Genomic DNA, 22,917 nt, shown 5'->3' with positions numbered 1-22,917 from the left:
GGCGGGGGCGGGCGCCGGCGGGCGACGCTGCGGGGCCCCGCGGCCGCGGGCTCCAATGGCGAGGCCGGCGCGGCCCCCGCTAATTACATAAGCGGGACGTCAATAATTCGCGGGAAAACGCGAAAAAGATGGCGCCCCGCGCCCGGGGGGCCCCTTCCTGAGCGCCCCGGCCCCTCCCTCCCCCGCTTCCCCCCCTCCTCCCCGCGGCGCCCCCGCCCCGCCCCGCCCCCGCCGAGACCCCGACCCCGGCCCCACGGGCGGACACTCGGCCGGGCAGCCGCGGGCCGCGCGCAGCCGCCTCCGCCGCCGATGCGCCTGGTGGCCAGACTCCAAGTGGGACCGGCCGACACGCAGGCTCGCGGTAAGCTCAGCGGGGACTCCCCGCCACACGCTTCGCTCCCGGCACACATCCGTCTTTGCGAAATCTCCCCAGACTTCGGCGAACCGAGCGCCTCGGGGGCGGCGGGTGGGTGGGTGGTCGGGGTCCCGGGGAGCTGCGCGCCTGAGGCTGGAACGCGGGTGAGCGGCGTCTGCGGGACGGGGGAGCCTCGCCCGGGTCCCCAAGCCTTGGGGGGGGCCTGGGTGACAGGTCGCTGCTCCCTGGCCCCAAATCTTGACTTTTCCCGTTCGGGGGCGGGGGGGAGGTGGTGGCGGAGGTGGAGACCGACCCGGGCATTTGGGATTTTGCTCACGTCCGAAGTCAGGCTGCGGCAGGACTGGGACGGGGGGGGCAGGGGGGATGCTTGGCGTCGGAGCGACCGAAGAGAGGAGCGCTTGAACCCGATGGGGGTACCTCTGCAAGTTTTTTTTTTTTCCCTCCCGAACACCCTTTTTTAAAAAGCCAACGGCCGCCCTGGGAGAGGCCCTGGCGCATGAATCATCCTCGCTTCCTGCCCCCGCCCGGCCCCGCGCTCCGGGTGCCGCGGATTTGAACTGGACGCCGACGGGAACCCGCAAACAGGCATTTCTTTGCAGATGGGTTTGAATCAGCCAATCACAGCCCGCGGGGGCCCGCTCCGGGAGGATGGAGGCGCGGGGAGGGGGCCGCCACCCGGGGGCCCCCGCCCGGCCAGTGGGGGCGCGGCGACCGGGCCGGCTCCCAACGGCGCGGCAGGGGGAGGAAGTGTCAGTTTGTGAACCTGCCGCGGCCCCGGGGCCCAGGCCCGGCGGGCGGGGACTTCACAGCGCCCGGGAGCCAGGTGGCAGGGAGAAAGCTGGGATTCGGAGCGCATACCCTGCCCCAAGCCTGCGGTGCTCTGCCGTCCAGAAAAGGGCAGAATGGGGGTGTGGGGTGGAGGGGAACATGGCCCCAGTGTCGTCTGGGGAGCCAAGACCCCAACAGTGCCCTGTCCGCCCCAGGGCCACTGAACAGGCACACACATGTATTTAATTTCACATATCCATTGACACACTGCCGCAGACATCATGAAACACAATCTCACAAGGGTACACACGCACTGACACAGCAAAACACACGGGACTCTCTCCCTGTCTACAAATAATAAACACCAGGTGCCCCGTGCCATGGCAGAGAAGGAGGGGACCAGAGTAGGGGGTGCAGGGAACAGAGCAAGGCTGTGTTTGGCTGGAGAGTGTGTGGAGGGGCACAGAGCCAGGTTGAGCCCAGAGAGGGGAGGAGGGGGCCTTGGGGAAGGCTTCCAATGCCTGTGAAGACACTGCGGAGTCACAGAAGGATTCTGGAAGGGATTAATAAGAAAGGGAGAAATAAGAAAGAATTGGTGGCCCTGTGGAAGAGTCTGGTGGGGAGACAGGAAAGCAGGCAGTGACCTGCACTGGGTGCTGGTAGTCTCATTCCGCATCCCAGCACCCGGCATAAGTGAGCACAAGGCTCGGGAAACAGTTACTGAATGAATGAATGGCCCAAGCGAAAGAGAGGCCTGAACTCAGACCAGGACAGGGACGTGGAAAAGAGGGGCCAGATGCCAGAAATCCACTGGGCTTGAAGTTGGCCAACTGGCAACTCACTGGTTAGAGAAGTCTGAAGATGCCCAGGGTTTCTGGGGACCATTAGTGGTCCCATTAGCAGGAAGAAGAGAGCAGTAGGGCAGTAGCATGTTTTATAGGATGGTGAGAGAGACAGGTGCCGAGAAGGGTGGCTTGTGTTGACTTACCTGCTTGCAGCACATTCGCATTTGAATAGAAGCATAGAGTGAGTTTAAATGTCCCAGAAATGTGGTTTCCATTAAATCACCCCATAATTGAGAGCAGAAAGGGGGATTATGGAAGACATAGGTGGACCGTCTATACCCGTTCACAAACCACCTAGGAGTTTTCCTTCCTAGTTGAGTTTCCTCTGGCCAGATCTCAGGGCAGGGGTTGGGTGGGGGGAGTAGGAGGTTAGCGAAGACTTCCCGCTGCTCCCCTGGAGAAGACCCTCCACTCAGAGAACATGTTTCCTTAAGGGATAAAGCTTCAGGCTCCTAAGTTTGGGAGTTCAGGCCTCCTGGGCAGGGAGACTGCTCTGTGGTTGGTTGAGAGATTCGTTCTCTTTAGAAGGCAGCATGGTATGGGTGGGAAGAGAGCAGGGTTAGAGTCAGCCTATCTGATTATGAGCCTTGCCTTGGCCTCTGCCCCACTGGCCACTTTCCCTTGCCAAACCTCAGTTTCTTTGTCCATAGAATGGGAATAATAATGTCTCCCTCGCAGGGTTGTCACGAGGATCCCGTGAGATAATCAAAGTGCCTGGCCCATAGTACCATAGGCTGTGTAAGTGGTAGTCCCCTTCCTTTCCCAGATGGACTGCTGGAGCAGGGGAGCGAGGAGTAAAAACCCTCTTCTCTTTCTCTTCCAGCGTCAGGGGAAGCCGATGGAGAATCGCGCTCTGGATCCAGGGACTCGGGACTCCTATGGTGCCACCAGCCACCTCCCCAACAAGGGGGCCCTGGCAAAAGCCAAGAACAACTTCAAAGACCTGATGTCCAAGCTGACGGAGGGCCAGTATGTGCTGTGCCGCTGGACCGATGGACTGTATTACCTCGGGAAGATCAAGAGGGTAAACCTTTCCTCCCTGGCCCTAGTTCCCAGGTGCAGCCTCTGGCCTGGGCCTCCCTTCATGCCCCTCCTGCTCAAAAGATGACCGTGGAAGGAACCAGAACCTGCTTTTGCAGGTGCCATCCTTAGGGCCAACACCGTCCAACCAGGTCTTTAGAATAGAGCTCTGCGAGCCTACAGAACAAAACAAAATCAGGCTGGAGGTTATCTCAGATGACCACCTGGCCTGTGCTATCCTCTGCATTCCCACCAAGTTGTGGTCCCCTGGCCCCGGACTGCGGCCCCAGGGACTGGGCGCACGTTACCTCCGGAACTGCTGTCGTCCTTCCCCTTCCAGCCTAGCTCTGACTTCTGGGCCACAAGGAGCGGGTGTAATCCCTCTGTCCTGTGGGGACAAAAATAGGAGAGGAAGACCATGTCCCAGTGGCTTTTCCCCAGCCACTGTCTCATGTTGCCCCTCCCTCTCCGTGCCCCAGGTCAGCAGTTCTAAGCAGAGCTGCCTTGTGACTTTTGAAGATAATTCCAAATACTGGGTCCTGTGGAAGGACATACAACATGGTGAGTACTCCTGAGAGCTCAGGGCTCCCCTGCCCCATCCCTGGCCCTCTCTCCTCCTCGACTTCCATGTTTTTTCCTTCTCTCCTTCTCTCTGGTACTCCTGGCATCTGGCCTTGTCCATGGACCCCCATCCCCCCACAAGCCCACCTGAGGGGATAAGATGACTAGTTGTGTGTTTACATGGAAAGGCACTTCTGACATCCGTCATGCCCTTGATCACTCCGACGTCATGAGGGAGGCAGTCAGGTGGAGAAAGTGGCTTGGGAAGGTGCCGGGAGAGCTGGGATGGCATGTCATCCCCTGCTGCACAAAGCTGGGGATCAGTCTGGGGCTAGGAACGGGGGTGGAGGGGAGGGGCCCACGCAATCAAAACTGGCGCCCCTAGATGTGAGCACAGTGTGCCCTATCCACGTGTGAAGAAAACTAGTGGAAGCAGCCCTAGCCTAGGTGGGAAAGTCAAGAAAGCAGAGCTGGACCAGGCAGGGTGAAGATGGACATGCCTGGACGGAGCTGGACTGGCTTCGAAAGGGAGCCGGGTTGAGTGCCATCCCTGCACGCAGAGAGCTGACATTTTCCCACTCTGGCCACCACTCCGCCTTCCCACGGACACGACAGACACCACTCAGCAGTCCCAACACTCATACATTTCCAACATGGAGCTCCAAGTTTAGGTTCAGTAGATCTTGCACCAAGTTTCAGCTCTGCAGCTTGCTAGCTGCACGTCCTTGGGCAAGTGACACCACTTCTCTGAGCCTCAGTTTCTTCGTCCGAAGAAAGGAGGTGATGACATTAGTGACCTTGCGGGGTGGTGACATGAGACCCCAAGTATAGCACTCAGCCCAGCGCTACTGAGTTATAGGGAGGCACTTCCTAAAGAATTTGTTACTGTAAGAAAGGATTTCAAGGAGCCTGCCAAGTAGAGGCCACAGAACCCAGCCAGTTCGTAGAGGTTCCAAACCACCCCTGTCTCCAAGGTGTGGTGGCTGATCCAGACGTGGAGACTCTTCTCCAAGCCCCCCTCCCCCCGCACTCTCAATTTCTTCTACAAAGGTCTAAAGCGTTGAGGAGCTCCTCTCTTGAGTTGAAGGCATAGGGAGCCAGCAGGTGAAGAAAGATGCCTTAGCAGACATTTGAGTAGAGACCCACGGTGTGCCGGGGACACCGGATGTGCTACAGGGCTCACCTGGGGAACAGCTTGTCTCCCCAGCCAGATAACTGTGCCTCACAGGCAGGATGGTGCCCCTTTGGCATCACCCAAGTTACGAAAGCACAAGGCTGAGTAAGCTGGAGTTATTGATTACTTAATTAAGCTTACTACCTTATTGGCTGACATCAGTGGCTTACTTCCTTAAGCCAGTGAGGGCTTACTGCGACCCACAGTTGCATATTCAGGAATAAGAGGCAAGAGACCATGTATTCAACAGATGTGTCTTGAACACATTATGTGCTACACAATGTATAAGGTCCTGGGGACATAGTGATGAGCGGATACCATTTCTGCTCTTAAAAAACTTCCAGTCCACTAGGGGGAACAAGACAGAAACATGTATCAGAATGTATTAATTTATTCACTCAAACCTTTCACACATAAACACACATATTCTTTAACAATAACCAAAAAAAAAAAAAAAAGCTAAGAAAAAAAAGAGATGAGAAAGAACCTGTAGATTAAAAGCAGTTGAGCATACCTAAAATTGTTATGACATTTTTATTTAAGAAACAGCTGGAAATGTGAACACTAATTGAATTTGTTGGTGATATTAAGAAATTGTTTTTAGTTTTTAGGTGCAATAAAGGCACTATAGTTATGTTGGGTTTTTTAAAAGGGATCCTAATCTTTCAGAATTACATACTGAAATATTTTCAGAAAATGGTTAGGTATCTGGGAATTGATTCAAAATAATACAAGAGGGGGAAGTGGGTAGGAATGTAGTCAAAACAAGATTGGCTATGAGTTCTTAATTGTTGATAAGAACATGGAGTTTCATTATAACATTCTATTATTGTTAACATAAAAAATGTTTAAGAGGGGCGCCTGGGTGGCTCAGTTGTTAAGCATCTGCCTTTGGCTCAGGTCATGATCCCAGGGTCCTGGGATCGAGCCCCGCATCGGGCTCCCTGCTTGGCGGGAAGCCTGCTTCTCCCTCTCCACTCCCCCTGCTTGTGTTCCTTCTCTCGCTGTCTCTCTCTCTGTCAAATAAATAAATAAAATCTTAAAAAAAAAAGAAAACAAAGAAGAAAATTAAAAAAACATGTTTAAGAAACAAACTAAATTAGGCAGAAGAGGCAGCATGATGTGGTCAGAAAGAACAAAGGATTTGATGTCAAACAGCCATGGGTTCAAATGTGTCTCCTATTTAACTTCTGGGACTTAACCGCTCTGAGCCTCAGTTTTCCCATCTTTAGAATGGGCTAATGATACTAGGTACCTCAGAGTGGTTGGGGAGACTCAGTGAGTGGGCCCGTGGGGCCCAGTGCCAGGCTCTGCACTGAGTAGAGGCTTAGTACCTGGAAGGTGAATTTTAAACTCTTCTAATTCCTGTGAGCCGGAACTGACCCTGGAGGACCTCTCTCCCTTTCAGCTGGCGTTCCTGGGGAGGAGCCCAAGTGCAACATCTGTCTGGGGAAGACGTCAGGGCCGCTGAATGAGATCCTCATCTGTGGGAAGTGTGGCCTGGGTGAGTGTGGTGAGCAGGGCACAGAGGAGGCCCCGACCTGCGGTTCCCCACCCCCACTGGCCCAATGGGCAGGCCTTACTGTTGGGATCTCAGCTGGCTTCCTATTTCTATTGGAGCTCCAGAGTGACAGGGAGCCAGTCTCTGGAAATGAGGGCCCAGGGAGGTGACCCCTGGGGAGAGCTGGGGCTTCTGGAAAGTGAGACAAGGTGTGCAGGTTGGAGCTCCCCCTAACCCAGTAGAGAGGAAGGGTGGAGAGATGGGGCATGGAGGCTGAAGCCAGACTGTGGTGCCTCCCCCCGCTGGGGCCCAGGCTGTCTTTGAGTCGCCTGCTTGGACACCAGCTTGGCTGCCTTGGTGAGCATCGCCCCCCAGTCCCCAAGCAGCCGGCAGGCATAAGGCTCCTCCGGCTTGCGGCCGCCCTCCCCAGCCCTGTGGCCTTTGGGCTGACTGGCCTGGGGCCGCTACTCCCCGCGGGCACTCACCAGCCCCCCTCTGCTGTAGGGTACCACCAGCAGTGCCACATCCCTAGAGCGGGCAGTGCGGACCGGCCCCTGCTCACACCTTGGTTCTGCCGACGCTGCATCTTCGCACTGGCTGTGCGGGTGAGCCCTCCATCCTTGCAGTCCCTGCCTTTCCCCACTTCGTCGGGAAGCCTAGACTCCCTGGGTTCAGGCCGGACTGCAGGTCACAGAGCCTGGGCTTTGGAGGCAGACAGCGCTGCTGCCACTGATCGCAAGTGGTATGTCCTTGGCCAGGTTCCTTAGCCCCCCGAGCCTGTTTCCTCCACAAATGGCAGAATGGATATGGGTTTGGTGCCGGGGTAGGCGCTTTGCTATCAACAGACAAAACCCATGGGAGCACCCCCACTCAATACATACTGGTTATTATCGTTACCTATATTGTTGCGTGTTAATACTGTTACTAAGAGAGCCTTCTGGGATGGAGAGAGGATAGATTCGGGATCGATGAGAAAAAGCTTCTTGCGCTTCCGACTACACTGGAGTATCCGCGGGTCCGCGGGGTCAGCATGTCCCTTGCTAGCCACCCCGCCCTCCCCTCAGCCACCAACCCCTGCCGGGACCCCGCGGCTGAGCCGGACCCACATCTCCCCGCAGAAAGGCGGCGCGCTGAAGAAGGGCGCCATCGCCAGGACGCTGCAGGCCGTGAAGATGGTGCTGTCCTACCAGCCCGAGGAGCTCGAGTGGGACTCGCCCCACCGCACCAACCAGCAGCAGTGCTACTGCTACTGCGGAGGGCCGGGAGAGTAAGGCCGCGGGGCGGGGCCCTCCCCGGGGGGCGGGGCGCGGGGTGGGGTCCTGGGCGGGGGCGGGGCCTCCCGAGGGGTGGGGGCGGGGCCCGGAGGCGGGGCTCGAGGTGGCGAGGCTAGCGCTCTCAGACCAGGCCCCGGGAAGGGAAGGAAGTACTGAAGCGGGTGTCCAGATCCTCCCAGCTCCTTGGAGCTGAGCGCAGCGCCTGAGCGCAGTTCCCGTCGTAGTGTCCCCGTGTATGGTGTTGTGAGCAGAGTAGCGATTAGATAATTCACAGAAAGTCTCACCCAGGGCCTGGCACTTGGTCAGCACTTAATAAATTATGTGAGCTGTTACTGTTGGTGCGTGGAATTGAAGATAAACCTTTCCTTGTCAGAGTCAGTGAGATAGGCTGCTGATGAGATACTAAGGTATTTTCCTCTGGAGGTGTGCAAGTAGGGGCTGGGGGTCATGTGTAGGGATGCCGTGGAGGGGATTCTTGCCCCGACTATAGGACAAGAGTCTTTGATTCTTCCTTACCAGGCTGGGTGTCCATGTAGCCATGGGGAATTGAGCCTGCTCCCTTGGGCCGACTGCACCAGACATGGTGGCAGGAACCACAGAAGTGAGAGATAGGGTCTCTGCCCTCAGGACACAGCCTGCAGGATGCCCTGAAGTCCTGAATCCTGGCCCCAAGATCTGTTGACAAGTAGTAGGGGACTGGAGGCTAGGCTTACCCAGCCTAACTGGGTAATTTGGGCAAATCCCTTGAAGTATTTCATCTCTCAGGTGGGATCAACTTCCCTGAGTGCAGGAAGGGATGTGGGATAACAGGGAGAAATGCTTAATGAGACCTTTACAGAATTGAGACAATGGCTCTCAGTGCTTACTGGGCAGAGCTGCTCAGGGTGGTTGTTAAAAATACATCTCCCAGGGGCTCCCCCAAAGATTGAGTAGGTCTCTAGTGGACCAAGGGATCTTCATAGTTTAACCTAGACCCCAGGTGATTCTGACGCACGCAGTCCAGGGACCTCACCTGGCAAGTTGTGAACAAAGCATCGATTGTCGTTAAGGAAGTACCACTTGGCCCTTCATTCACATGACAGGGTAGATACGGTACCGGGTAAGAAAAACCAGACGCGGTGCTGCCCCGTGGAGCTTGCAGGAGCCATTAGTCTCCTGCGTGTCTCCTGGGCAAACCTTTGCATTTCGGTGGTGTCTGAGAAACAGCGCGTGGGGCGCAGTCCAGAGATGGGGGCTCCAGGGCAGCATGAAGAGCACAGGCTTTGAAGTGAGGGAGCCCAGGATTTGAGTCACCATCCACCACTTGCTTCCTGAGTGACCTTGAGCAAGCCATTTAAGCTCAGAGTCACCCATAAAATTAGGACAGTGGCCCGTCTCTTACCAGACGGTGAGATGAAACGATAGAGCATACGCCTGCTCCCCCGACCGCCCCTGGCGCAGCCTCGGTGCTCGGTAACTGTGAGTCCCCCCCCCCCCACCCCGCCCCCCGCGGAGCGCGAGTTGGTGTAGGCAGCGGTGGCTGAGGCTGGTGGCTGGCTGGGAGCCGGCCGGCCTGACCCTGGCTCCTCTGGCTCCAGATGGTACCTGCGGATGCTGCAGTGTTACCGGTGCCGACAGTGGTTCCACGAGGCCTGCACCCAGTGCCTCAACGAGCCCATGATGTTCGGAGACCGGTAGGTGCTCACCTGGCCCGGCTCAGTCTCGAGGGGGAGGTGGGCGGGTGGGGGGAGGGACCTCAGCAGGGGCAGCAGCTCCTGTAGACCGCCTGCCAGGCCCTGCGCAGGTGGGTGGGGGTCTCTGATGGTGGGCACCTGTCCTGGGGAGTCCGCTCAGGGCGACGGGGGCCTTCTCACTAGAGGAGCATGTCGGGCCGCGGCCCCAGTTGCCACTGACCTGGGGGGAGACCTTAGACAAAGTCCCACCTTCCCTAAGCTCCGGTCTCCTCCAGTGTCTGGGGAAGGAGGATGAGGCAGGCCCCGCCCCACCCCTACCCAGGCTACTAGAGGAGCCACTGGGAGGTGGATGGTTGATCTGGCTTCTGACAGATGGGGCTAAGCTAACAGAAGGGTTCTGTGTGTCGTCGTACCAGATACTGTGTGTCTCGGTTGGTGTGTCATGTTTGTGATTGTGTGTGTGCGTGTGTGCGCGTGTCTCAGAGGGGAAGAAGGTGCCGGCTCCAGCCCAGCCTAGCTCAGCTCACTCTGAACTCAGCCACACTCCATTATACCGACATAGAGGAAGGAGGGGCAGGGAAGTATTTTATGGTGTTTGTCCTGCCCCATGCTAACCCCCACCCGCTCTAGGGCCACTAGCCCTCGGGATGAGGACGACACTTACCGTGGGAAGGCAGGTGGGGAGTGCGGGGCGAGGGGCTGGGCTAGGGTGGGATGTCAGCTCTTCCCACCACAGTCCCCTCTCCACCCGCCCCCAGGTTCTACCTGTTCTTCTGCTCCGTGTGTAACCAGGGCCCGGAGTACATCGAGCGGCTGCCCCTTCGATGGTGAGAGGGTGGGGCTTGACCCAGGCCCACCCCCGTCCCCTCCCAGCGGCTCCGCTCCCACCGCCCTCCGGGAACAATTCCATTTCCAGCCACCAGCTCCCAGCCTTGCCCCTGCCCTTCAGCCCGGACCCAGGAGGTTCCAGCCCTGGTTGGGCAGGCTGCCACCTCACCCCAGCCCCACCTACTCGCCCCCTTGCCCAGGGTGGATGTGGTTCACCTGGCCCTCTACAACCTGGGGGTGCAGAGCAAGAAGAAGTACTTTGACTTTGAGGAGATTCTGGCCTTTGTCAACCACCACTGGGAGCTCCTGCAGCTTGGCAAGGTATGCAGGCCCGTGGGATGGCAGAACGGCAGGAGTCCATTCCACAGTGGGCTTACCGAGGTCAGGAGAGGGAAGAGGTTTGCCCAGGGCCACACGGTGCATGCAGGACTGGGATCTCGGTGTCTGAGGGCTCACTCTCCCGTAGCACTGCCTGTCTGTGAGGGCTGTTGGCTGGGAGAAAGACCCAGAGCCTCTTAGCTGCCACGTCCCTGAGTCCAAGCCTCTGAGCCGGTGCCCTGCAAGGGGCTTCCTGACCCAGGCTTTGGCAGTGGGCGGGTTGGGGTCTCACTGACTCAGCAGCAGGGAGCTAGGGGTGCATCTGGCTGGAACAGGGCTCTCTACAGAGAAGTTTGACGTCCCCCGGATGACCGGGCTACAGTGGAAAGTGAAGTGGGCCTGCCCCCTGCTGGTATTACTCTGAATAGCAGAAGTCGTCCTGGGGCCCTGGGACCCAGGGAGTAAAGTAACAAACCAGAGACTTTGAGGATGTCAGAGGTGGAGAGCGACTCCCTGGCGGCCAGCACAGCTTTGGAGCTGAGCCAGGACTGGAACCAACCTCTCCCATGGTGGGGCCATGCCACCTTTTCCCTAACGACAGCCTTAGAGTCCTCTCCACCAATCCAGAGTGAGGTGTCTTCTCTACTGACTGCCCCAAATCTCTCTTTGATGAGACAGGAATTTACACACACACACACACACACAAAATGACCCTTATGCTTTGTAGAAGCTTTTCATATAATAACATCTTCATTTATAGTGTTTGATAATTTATAAGACATAAATACTGTTGGGGCACCTGGGTGACACAGTCAGTTGAGCAGCTGCTTCTTGGTTTCGGCTCTGGTCATGGGATCGAGCCCTGCATCAGGCTCTGTGCTCAGCAGGGAGTCTGCTTTAGATCCGCCCGCCCCCCCCACCCCGTGTGTGTGCTCATGTGCCTGTTCTCTCCCCGTCTCTCTCTCAAATAGATTAATAAATCTAAAAAAAAAAGATATACATATTGTAAAGCCTTAAAAGATAGAGCTGGTATTTTTAATATCTTTTTTCCTGATTTATAAAAAGAACATACATGTTCCTGGTAGAAAAATTTGTTAAGTGCTAAAAAGTATAAGGTGGTATACTTAAAAAGAAATCATCCGGGAGCACCTGGTGGCTCCGTCAGTTAAGTGTCTGACTCTTGATCTCAGCTCAGGTCTTGATCTCAGGGTCTTGAGTTTGGGCCCCATGTTGGGCTCCACACTGGGTGTGGAGCCTACTTAAAAAAAAAAAGTCATCCATATTCCCCCATCACACCACTCAGAAACAATTGCAACTAATATATTCCATCCTTTCTTCTACGTCTGTTTTTCCTTGGTTTATGTTATATAGTATATAAAATTTTAAATCTTTTTTTTCAGTTTACATTATATCATAAATATTTTTTCATATTCCAAAAGAGTTTTCATCAACATTTTTAATGACTGCATTGGTTTCCACCATGGCTTACTTACTGCGTTCCTTCCTGTTGGGCAGGGAGTCTCTTCCCCGCTCTGCACACTGGCCGGTCATTAGGGCTCACGCTGCAGGGAAGCTTTGTTAAAGCTTTGTTCGAATTTCGCGTTCTATTTCTATGATAGATCCCATGGAGTGGCATGACTGGGTCAAGGGCATGGGCATTCTTAAACCTTTTTTTTTTTTTTTAGATTTTATTTATTTATTAGAGAGAGAGAAAGCGCGTGCGTGCGCCAGAGAGAGAGAACGAGGTGGGGGGTAGAGAGAGAAGGAGAAGCAGACTCCCTGCTGGGCAGGGAGCCCGACGTGGGGCTCGATCCCAGGACCCTGGGATCATGTCCTGAGCCGAAGGCAGACGCTTAACCGACTGAGCCACCCAGGTGTCCCGTTAAACCTCTTGATCCATCTAGGACAGGAGTTAACTCTCCCATTTCCAGATGGAGAAGTGAGCTCAGAGAGGTGAAAAGATTTAGAATCTTAGCAGAAGTCAGGGCCCTCACTCAGAGATCGAGGGGAGGGAGGGGACAGGGGTCATATGCCTAGGTCTGATTCTCCTGCTGGCTGCTCCCCTCAGCTCACCAGCACCCCCGTGACTGACCGAGGACCACATCTCCTCAATGCGCTGAACAGTTACAAAAGCCGGTGCGTGCAGGGAAGGGAGGGAGTGCATGGGGCCCCCAACAGGTGGGATTGGGTGTAAAGCATCTTCCTGCCTCATGGCCTTTGCTCAAACTGTGCTCCAGCCTGGGTCTCCCTCCCCTTCTCTTTGACTAAATAAGTCCTACCCATTCTTCAAGATTCAGGGGGCACCCCACCTCCTTTGTGATGCCTCCCCGACCACTCCAGCAGCTTGATGCATTTGGGTCCTGGGTTTGGCTCCACAGAGGGTACACCCCTGAGCTTTGAGGGCCCCTCCTGCTCTCACCATCTGTGGTTCTGGGCCAGGCACTGAAGGAACAATTCATCATCTCCCGGGTGGGCTGCAGCCTCCTAACTCGTCTTTCCTCCAGACTTCCGAGTCCTCCTCAGAACACACAGCTGACACATCCCATGCTGCCGGTGCAGGGAACGCCCAGGCTCCTGAGCACGGCATTCAAGGCCTCTCATGAGCAGACCCTGCCCCTGCCTTCTGCCACTGATCCATTGCTTTATTTATGCTGGGTGTTGGCCATTCTGCACCCACTGTTCTCCCACTCAGTGCTTTTGCTAAGACCCCCTCTGTTGACTAGAATGTCTTGCATCCCTTTCACTCATTTGTTCTACGAATGACTGTTTATTGAACTGCTACTGTATCAGCCCTGTGTAGGTACCGAGGACACAGTGAGGAATAGGACATGATCCCTGCTTCTGTGAAACCTCTCCAGACATCTCTAGACAGAATTATCCACTCTCTCTTCCACCTTCTCATGGTTTGGGGCTCAGACACAGTCCTACTCTTGAACAGTGGGGCCTCCCGCACTCCCTGTGGACAGTCTTCTGAGGGTAGGACTGTCTGAGTCACGTCGTCACCTCATGGCAGCTCAGCCAGTGTTGGAAGGAGGAGGGAAGCACCTGGAGGTGTTTTCAGTCTCCTTGGGGAGACCAGAAAACAGAATGGTGTAGAATCCAGTGTCAGCCATAGCTGTTCCACTGGGAGCTAGAGGAGACCTTTCTGGAGGTGGTGACCTTGGGGCCAGTTGAGGCAGGGTAGAGAAGGGAGAGGAGCAGCAAGAATCATATACATGCAAGAGGGAGGACAGGGAGGAACCATAGCCACATCCCCAGCCCCCACCCGGGACCCTTGGTCCCACGAGCCTTGAGGAATCAGCGTCTCCACGGGCAACCCTGGATTTTAGCTCTAGGTCCGGGGAGGCAGAGAGGGTAATTTTAATGCTTGACTCTCCTGACCAGGAGGATGGACCGACAGACTCCAGAGCTTTCTCCTCCCCCTGCCCATCCCCCAGGTTCCTCTGTGGCAAGGAGATCAAGAAGAAGAAGTGCATCTTCCGTCTGCGTATCCGTGTCCCCCCCAACCCCCCAGGGAAGCTGCTGCCTGACAAGGGCCTGGCGCCCACTGAGAGCGGCGCCTCCTCTGAGCTGCGTAAGAGAGGAAGGAGCAAGCCTGGGTCAGTGCCTGGGGGGCGAGTTCGGGGTCTCTGCTACTCCCAGCTCCAGCCCCAGCCGATGGGCTGTGCAGTGGGCCCAGACGGGCCCAAGTGAGCAGGGAAGACCTCCACCCTGCTAGGCCCAGCTGGAGGCACCGGAGAGGGCCAGTTAGCAACCGAGCTGGGGCCCAGTCCCACACCCTGGGCTCCTTCCACCGTCGCCCCTGTTGCCTTGCTTGGAGGGCAAGCCAGCTCAGGGGGCCCGGTGTTGCTGGGTTAGGGCTTAGGCAGAGAGGTAAGGGGAAGTGAGAGTGCGTAAGGCGTCCCTGGTTCTGGCTGAGCTGAGCCCCTCGTCCTGGGCGTCGGGGACAGACCAGCCTTCTCTCTCTTCTGCCCACCATACCCCCCCCACGCCCTCCCACACCCACTGCCTGGAAGGAGCGCCTGTCTCCCTTCCCCCCGCCCCAGCACTGCTGTGTCCCCAGCCCTGCCTGTCCTCCCCCTGGGCCTTCAGGCTCTGACCCGGCCCCCCTCTCCCCTTTCTGTCTCCACAGTTTGTTGCCTCACGAATTCCAGCAGCAGAAAAGGCGAGTTTATAGAAGAAAAAGATCAAAGTTTTTGCTGGAAGATGCTATTCCCAGTGTTAGTTTCTTGTTTTCTTGCTCTCCACATTCACACACAGGGTCAGCGCACAGTAGGGATTCCTGTGCAGGGAACTGAGCCCCCAGGCCTGGGGGGGAGACTCCCCCACGTCCCTTAAAGGAGAAGCCAGTTCCTCCTCTAGCTAAACAAGCAAAGGCTAAGGCTCCGCAAGACCACTCCCTTATCTCCTCGAGTTCTCCCCAGAAGCCGAGGGGGCAGGGCAGGGGAGGTAATGTCCTTGCCCCCACAGTCCCGTGGGGTCACTGCGGACCAGGAGGGGCCAGCGACTCCCCTGAGGTCACACGTCCGCCAGTGGCCGAGCCCAGCCTAGAACAGGTCCCCGGAGCACTCTTGCCTTAGTGGCCGGGCCTCGGCGCAGCAGCCCTCCGTGTGGGCAGTGACGCCAGCGGTCCTCACACCTGCCCCGCACCTGACGCTGTGCAAGGCGCTCGTAGTCAGCGTCTCACTCTGCTCTGCGTCCCGGCCCCGCGCACAGGGAAGCCCAGCAGCCGTTCCTGTCCGCCTTCTGCAGTTCGGGTGACTGAGGCCCAGAGGTGGGAAGGTGGCGCAGTCGGCTAGAGAGGGAGTCAGGGCCAGGCCCGCTGTGATCCGGCTCCCTGGCCGGCCTGGGATGGAAGAGCGAGAGACCAGTCTTACCGTCCGGAGGCCCGGTCCTCGGAGAGCCCGTGTGGCCCTCGGCAGAGAGAGGCTGCTGTGAGGCGGGCCTGACGCTCCCTGACCCTGCTCCCCCTCCTTCCTGTGTCCACAGAGCGACTTTACCTCAGCCTGGAGCACCAACCACCACCTCGCCAGCATATTCGACTTCTCTCTGGATGAGATTCAGAGCTTAAAAAGGTAACAGTGAGGGAGCCGGCCAGAGAGGGCTGCTCTGAAGCGTGGGGTGGAAGCAAGCAGTGAGACCTCGATTCCCCAGCAACGAAGGAAGGCTCTGGAAGGGACAAAGCAGAGAGCCTTTCAAGGAGCGGAAGCTCCCTCGGGGTCATTCCCGTTAAAGGGGTCCGCGCTGCGCTAGGCTGCCTGCCTAGGCTGCCCGACCGGTCTTCCCACATTAGAGCTGTCTCGGCACGCCATGGCCCTGCTGGAAGGTGGCCAGGACAGCTCCCCAGAGCACGGTCACAGGCCACCTTGCCTGGGCCCTCCGACCTCTCCAGCCCCTCTCCTGCTTCTGCCGGCCCTCCCACTGTGCACCAGAATTGCTTTGGTTACCCCGCATTCCCATTCCTCCAGGGCGCCTTCCCTGACGCTCCCCGGGCTCCCCAGCCTGTGTCGGTGCACCTCAGGGGAGGGGCTGCACAGTCCCGTGTCGGTTCCGAAACGATGAAAGGTCATTTAGTGCTTCCTGGAGGAGGGGAAGGGTTTCGGTCAGACAGGCCTGGGCTCCAGCCCCTGCTGAGCGGTTACTAAACTGTGCAGCCCCAGCGGAGTCCTTCAGCCTCTCTGAACCTCGTCACCTGGGTCTGCATGGCTGGGAGGAGGTTGAAACAGGTGCTGGAAATGAAGGCCGTCGGGTCTAGAGAGTAGCCGGGTGTCGGGGCCCAGGCTCACCCTCTGCTCCCTCTCAGCGCCAGCTCAGGCCAGACCTTCTTCTCAGATGTGGACTCCACTGACGCCGCCAGCACCTCTGGCTCGGCCTCCACCAGCCTCTCCTACGACTCCAGGTGAGGTCCCCCCCCCGCCGTGCCTCCTCAAGCTTGGGGACCTGGCCCTCTCCGCTCGTGAGTCGGTCTGGGACCATCTGCTTCGGAGTCCTGGGGTTCAGACGGGGCTGCGTACGGCCATTCACGGTGCTCTGCCCCGGCTGCGGGTGATGTGACACTTGTCCCTGGAGAGTTTCCGCGCCAGGGTTCTTGGCCTCCGTGGGCCATGGCTTCGCATGTCTCTGCCTCTGAGCGCAGCGTGCCCTGCTTCTTGGCTGTCTAAATCTGGGGTCTGTCTTCTGGGTCCCTAAGGAAAAGAGCCATTGATTTGGAAGCCCAATGGAGGGGGAAATGGCATCGTGCAGGGGGTGGGGCCTGGGAGAGGGGACAGAAACGCCTGGGGACCTAGGCAAGGCTACCGTCTGTTTGGCAGTAGCCGGTCCTCAGCGGCGCCGGAGGCTCCTGCAACCGAGTTCTAGGACACTCGTGTCCTGGCGTCTGTCCGCCCGCAGGCCTCTCTGGGTGGCTCTCTCTGCATCACCTCTGTCTGTATTTGGTTCCTCCTGTTTCTTTGGTTCTCACAAGCTCTTCGGGGCTTGCTTCCTGTTCCTAAGCACCTGTGGACACGCACCTCTTGTTTTGTGTGTGTCTGTCTCTCCCCCAGCTCTTTCTGTCCGTGTGTGTGTGTTGCACACGCACGTCTGCCTTTCTCCAGTCCAGGCTCTGGGGACAAGGTCCGGTAGTGTGTCGCTCCCATCCCCCCACCCACTGGACTCCTAGCTGCGAGTCCAGGGACAGTCCAGGGAAGGGACGAGGCAGCGCCGGCAGGGCCTCGGCAGCGGCCTTTAGCGCTGGGCACACCCAGGCTTGGGTCCTGGCGCTGTCACTCCCCCCGCGGGCCGTTTCCCCCCCTCCCCGAGCCTCCTCGGGATTGTGGTGAGGACCCAGGGAGGTGCTCCATCCCAGCGCCCGGTGCCCAGGGGGTGCTCGGGGAGAGGGGCTTGTCCGGATGACTCCACCCCATTCCTGTCGTCTTCCTCTCCCCATCCTGACGCAGACGGACGGTGGGCAGCCGCAAGAGGAAGCTGGCGGCCAAAGCGTACATGCCCCTGCGGGCAAAGCGGCGGGCAGCCGAGCTGGGTGGGCGCTGCCCCTCGGACAGCAGTGCCGAGGGGGCTTCGGGCCCCGAGCGGCTGGACGAAGGCATTGACAGCCACACCTTCGAGAGCATCAGTGAGGATGACTCGTCCTTGTCCCACCTCAAGTCATCCATCACCAACTACTTCGGTGCGGCCGGGCGGCTAGCCTGTGGGGAGAAGTACCAGGTGTTGGCCCGGAGGGTCACACCCGAGGGCAAGGTTCAGTACCTGGTGGAGTGGGAAGGGACCACCCCTTACTGACTCGCTCCAGGAGATGCCAGGAGCCTGGAGACCAACGGAGAGACATTTCTCTCCCGGCGGGGGTGGGGGAGGAAAGCAAGACAGCTCCCAGTGCTTGGCAAAAGGCCCTTCGCGCCCGCCTGCCAGGCCGAGGCCTGTGCCGCTCTGCGTGCCCATTCTGCTCTTGGGCCTCCTCAGGCCCTCACCCCTTTGCCTGTGTCTCTAAGGTCCCACTGGCTATGCCTCAGTGTCTCCACACACTTCCTCAAACTGTTCACCTGTAACTCTGAATTGGTGTCCCCCTGGCTCTCCGACCCTTTTTCCTGAGGCCCGAGTCTTTGTCTGTGTCCCTCTCTCTCCCACCCCTTTTGGGTGTGTGCGTTTACACACTTACACGTGCATGGCTGTCCCTCTCCTGGATGTCCTTCGCCCCTGACCCATGCACAGCCAGTCGACCCCCGGATAGCATTCTAAGAACAGGAACCGTTAAGCATTGCTGAAGGTAGAGAAGAGGACGCCTCTCAGAGCTTTTCCCCTCCCGCTTTCCTGCCATTCCCTGCTGCCCTTGGCCAGGGGTGGTGAGGGTGGGAGACTGCCTCTGTGAAAGCCTGGGAGGCAGAGAGCCTGGGACTCTTGGGATCTGAGGCCAGAAGAGGCTGGGTCTCTGCCTCTGAAGGCACCAACGCCAGAGCCCAGTGACTAAGGCTAAGCGTAAGGGCTGTGGGTGTCAGCTTCCCAGGTCCCAGGAGTTGTCCTCTCCCTGGCCACACCCCCTCATAGCTGCCAAGGAGCTGCGCCTGGCCTTGCTGGAATGGAAGTGGCCTGGAAAACCTGCGGGACAGGGGGCGGAAGTGGGAGGAAAGGAAGCCGTGTCACACTAACCTTCGGATGTCTCCTGTGCCTCCCACCCCCGACCCACCACACACGCAGCCAGACAATACACACTCACACAGAAGCCCCCATCACACGTGTGCTTTCACCCTCCGGAGTACACACCACACACACCCACACACACCACACACCCCCACTCCCTCTGGTACCGGCCTGATTCCTGCCCTCGGCTCTCCCTCGGCCCTCTTGAGGGCCGCGTGCTGCAACCACACGTGGAAGTCCAGCCCCTGCCCCCTTCCTTCAGCCATGAACCAGCTGTGACCCCGCGGGGAGGCACAGAGGACGCCTACCCTCTTCCTTAGCCCCTGCTGTGCCCTGAGATTGACAATCACTTTTTGGAACAGGTTGGGATTTTTAAAGGGCTTGTGTTACTCAGTCCCCTCAAAGGAAAGTCTTTGTCAGTGGGAGTAAAAATAGAATTTTTAGAACTGACATTACAACTCCTACCCATCTGGAGGAAAACCAGAAATGAGAAGGGGAGGGGACCCCTCATTTTTGCTGCTTCCAGAGATACTAGAAACTGACTCACATGATTGGAAAGTAGAAATAAGTGCCTTCACTAGGGCAGGGCCTGGGCCAGATGGGCACCAGCCTTGCCAACCGCTGCTGCGGCCCCCAGCTTGGCTGGGTTTTGCAGGCTGCCAGCTGCAGGGCGAAGGTGGATGAACAGAGGGGTGGCATCGGGGCAGCGGGCCTGGGGAGCTGGTTTTTCCATTGCTAGGCTCAGCCCCTCCCCCCCGTGAGCATCAGGGAGTCCCTGAGATCATCCAGATGCCCCTTGCCTCAAACTTAGCTCCTATAGTGCCTTTCACACAGGACCTCACCTCCTGCACACGGCCCACCAACTTCCCTCTGCTTCCCTAGCGTGAGCCAGGCAGGGAACAGCTGGGGGTGGGCCCCGTTCTCTCCCTTCTCAGCCCCACAGCTGCTGCCACTGAAGCCCCCAACTGGGGCCAGATGGAAGGGGAGCTGAGAAGCCAGCCCCCCGCCCAGCAGGGGTGTGGGACCTGGGATCCGATCTGTGGCTTCCTGCCTGGCTTCAGAAGGTACAGCAACCCCCCCAGGCCTGCTTTCTAGGGTTCTGAGAAAGCACAGGACAAGCAAGGCCTGCCACAGTTCTGCACCTGCACCTTCTCTACTCAAGCTCCAGAGAGGCTCTGGGCTTGAAGAAGGGGAAGGGGGGAAGGAGGTGTCTTCCTCACTTGGAAATTCAGCATAAGGCCTAGCAAGGCCACCTTGACTCCACATCCCAGCATTTCATTTGTACCAGTTAACAGCTGCATTACTGCCAACTGACCTTATAATAACCCTGTGCACCTTTGAAAAGATTTATGGTTTTGAATTTGCTGCTTTTAATAACATTTGTTATATTAAAGTTATAATTAATGTGTCTGGTTTATAATTTAAAAGCTCCCTTTGAAAAATTAACTATCTTCCCTCTAGTGAACGAACTATCAGCTGTTGGGCACCAGGAGGAATTATCTGGTTTCTGGTCTTGGTTTCCTGGAAACTGAGGAATGACAGGACCCCATCTGGCCACCTGCCAGTCCTTCAACTGCCTCCCACATTCTCCCCCACAATACTCTCACCCTACCACCAACAGGATGTGGAATTTTTATCTGTGAGTACCTGACCCATCAGGGCAAAAAGCATTAGCTCAGGGCCATGGAGAAGTAAAAGATGGGAAATGGCCTTAGAAACGGACCTTGTTAAAATACTTACGTACAGCCACTGTAAAACTACTTAATGCACACAGGCACATAAACCTAGAAATCTGCAGTCAGTTCTAGGCCTGTCTCTGCTAGTTATAACTTACAGCACTTTGGGCAGATTCTTTTGCATTCCTCACCCTTCCAATGCCAGCAATAATCCCTGCTGAAGTCAGCTCCCAGGTGAAAGAGGAAACCATTTCACATATAAATGTGATGGGTTGTTAGGACCTTAAACTGGTCTGAATTTGAGAAAAAAATCGGCATGAAGGAATAGGAAAAAGTCAGAAATAGGTGCAGGCCACGGGTTCAAGTGGATTCTGTAATTTCAGGGGTAGAGTGTAACCTGTTAAACACCCTAGAGTGTAGCCTATTAATGTCTGCACTTAGAACTTCATTAACTGTGGCTCCCACTTTTTGCTACCATGCTTTCTGCTTTGGCCTTTTAACTGCCCTTAGAACAAAATCACAGTTGGAGCCAGGGTGGGGGAAGGGGGTGGGATTATTCTTTGGGCTGAAATCAATTTAATGGAATGAAAAGTGAATGGTCTGAGGTGTCAAGAGACTTGGGTTCCAGTCCAAGTTCCGAAGTGAACAGCTGTACAGACCTCCTCAGATCAGTGGTCCTTCCCGGGCGGGAGAGTGCCTGGTTCTCTTGGTCCAGATTAGTGATTCAGATCTACAATAAATATTTACCTTTGGAGCTTAGGAACGAGAAATTAGAATTCTCAAAAATTCCCCAAATCATAAGTTATTCTTAAAATACTTAAAACATTTTTCATATTTTCCCCATTATCATAGATATCGGAAAAATTTTAACAAATAGGAATTTTACTTAGTAGTATTTACAAAGAACTGTAGCCTATAGGGAATATTTAAACACTGGAAAATGCCGGGGAACGTTGTTGGATAGCATTCAAAGAACATTCAAATATCCTAGCAAGGTTAAGAATACTACATGAAATCACGTGTCAGAATTGCTCAATTAAAATTTATTTTGCTTCCAAAGCTTATTTCTTCAAACAAAGCTCACAGAATTTGTTTCATGTATACTATGTGTATAAACTTATCTGCAAAAATAACTCACAGTTTGCAGCAGACAGGGCTAGACAGACACACTTGGGACTCAGCAACAATTGCAAGCAAGACTGATTCCATGGTAATCATTTCTTTCCTGCACACTGCTGTCCTGGTTCCCTTCAACCCTCAACTCCGCATGTTGGTGTTTCTTGCTTTTTTTATCTGATGATTTCTTCAAACCAGTTGACATCTCTATGCTTTTAAGCTTCAGTATTCACAAATAATTTTAATATTTTTTTCTCATTTCCTCAAGTGACTTTTCTGGAGATTTTGGATTCAAAAAACAGACCTTCCCTGAGAAATGCTGGGAAGGCATTCCAGCATGGAGCCGCTAGTCTAGGTCCTAGCCCAGCCCCACAGCAGCACTCTGGAGGGACAGTGTGGTCTAGGGTAAGTAAGCTGGGAGTCACGCAGACCTGAAAAATCACTCAACTCCTCTAGATCTGTTCCCTCATCTGCAGAATAAAGATCCTGTCACCAGCCTCCAGATACGTGGGGAGAAGTAAACAATACATTTTTAAGTGTCAGACCAACTTACTGCACAGAGTTTTTTGGAACCAATAACCCTTCTTTTATTTTTTATTTTATTTTTTATTTTTTTAATGTTTTATTTATTTATTCATGAGAGTCAGAGAGAGAGAGAGAGAGAGAGAGAGAGAGGCAGAGGCAGAGGGAGAAGCAGGCTCCCCGCCTAGCAGGGAGCCCGATGCGGGACTCGATCCCAGGACTCTGGGATCATGACCTGAGCCGAAGGCAGACGCTTAACCATCTGAGCCACCCAGGCGCCCAATAGCCCTTCTTTTAGAATTGGCTACAGTAGGCTCTCTAGGTGTTTGGCCTACCAAGGGTATGTCCAACCTCTCTGAAGGAGGCAGTAAGAGCATCAGATCTAGAATTGGACACGTGGGTTCACAGCCTAGCTCGGCCAAGTATTTTAAGTGTCATGCTCTCTGATCTCAGGAGTCAGCTTCCAGCTGAGGAGAACAATGAGTTAGAAGGATAAAATAATGTGGAGAACCTAGGAGAGCACCAGGCAGAGAGCTGGCGTTTGTCCTCTCCTCTCCCATTTCCTGTAGCCAGCTGGGACACTGAGGCAAAGGAAGTCCCCCAAGAAACAGTTTTCTGTGCACAGTCAGCACAGAAAATGCCCCAATGAAGGCCAGAAATAGAAAAATCTCCTTTGGAACTAGTCCCACTTTAAGAAAGTTCCAAGAAAAAAGGCTGGATTTTGCCAATTCCATAGATGAGTAACTGTGGGCTACAGAGAACTCTTTATTCAAATCCTTGAAACATCAATTTGGGAATACTTGCCCAATCCTGTGCAAGAGCTCAGATTCAGACATGCCCTTGACCTCGAGTAGTTCACGATCTAGAAACAGGAGGATGACTGTGATACACAAGGATAACAGGGACACCGAGGCCGGAGAGCTTCCCTCCAAGCAGAGCTGGCCTCGCAAAGGAGCAGCCAGATTTCCCAGGCATTCATGCGGGCGGCGCTCCAGGCCAAGGGGAGGCCCGAACACAGGAATAGCTTCACACAGCCTATTGGAGACATCTCCTTGCCAGCGTGGGCAAGGACAGGTGGAAGGTGAAGATGGAAAAAGTGAGGTGAGGCAAGGCTATGAAGGGCCTTGAAGGCCAG

At 55.8% G+C, this 22,917-nt stretch overlaps 1 protein-coding gene across 3 annotated transcripts; it reads left to right on the top strand.

The window, feature by feature from the left end:
* Window positions 1-250: 250 nt before the first annotated feature.
* On the top strand, window positions 251-19,890 carry PHF19 (PHD finger protein 19). 3 transcript variants are annotated; one of them, XM_032418829.1, is made up of 15 exons: window positions 251-361; window positions 2,813-3,013; window positions 3,489-3,570; window positions 6,153-6,248; window positions 6,750-6,850; window positions 7,364-7,512; window positions 9,097-9,192; window positions 9,951-10,019; window positions 10,221-10,341; window positions 12,407-12,474; window positions 13,776-13,937; window positions 14,471-14,558; window positions 15,328-15,413; window positions 16,142-16,237; window positions 17,274-19,890. In XM_032418829.1, the coding sequence occupies exons 2-15, from the start codon at window positions 2,828-2,830 to the stop codon at window positions 17,614-17,616; spliced, it is 1,743 nt and encodes a 580-aa protein (XP_032274720.1). In that variant the 5' UTR covers window positions 251-361; window positions 2,813-2,827; the 3' UTR covers window positions 17,617-19,890. The 3 variants fall into 3 exon arrangements, with proteins under 3 accessions (XP_032274720.1, XP_032274718.1, XP_032274719.1); XM_032418827.1 differs by lacking the exon at window positions 251-361 and adding an exon at window positions 2,576-2,727; XM_032418828.1 differs by lacking the exons at window positions 251-361; window positions 2,813-3,013 and having other exon boundaries at window positions 6,761-6,850.
* Window positions 19,891-22,917: the final 3,027 nt, after the last annotated feature.

The sequence above is a fragment of the Phoca vitulina genome, unplaced genomic scaffold (assembly GCF_004348235.1).
Source record: "Phoca vitulina isolate PV1807 unplaced genomic scaffold, GSC_HSeal_1.0 scaffold21, whole genome shotgun sequence".
Taxonomy (NCBI): domain Eukaryota; kingdom Metazoa; phylum Chordata; class Mammalia; order Carnivora; family Phocidae; genus Phoca; species Phoca vitulina.
Note: the sequence above shows the minus strand (reverse complement) of the source record. Positions and strands in the feature narration are given on the sequence as shown.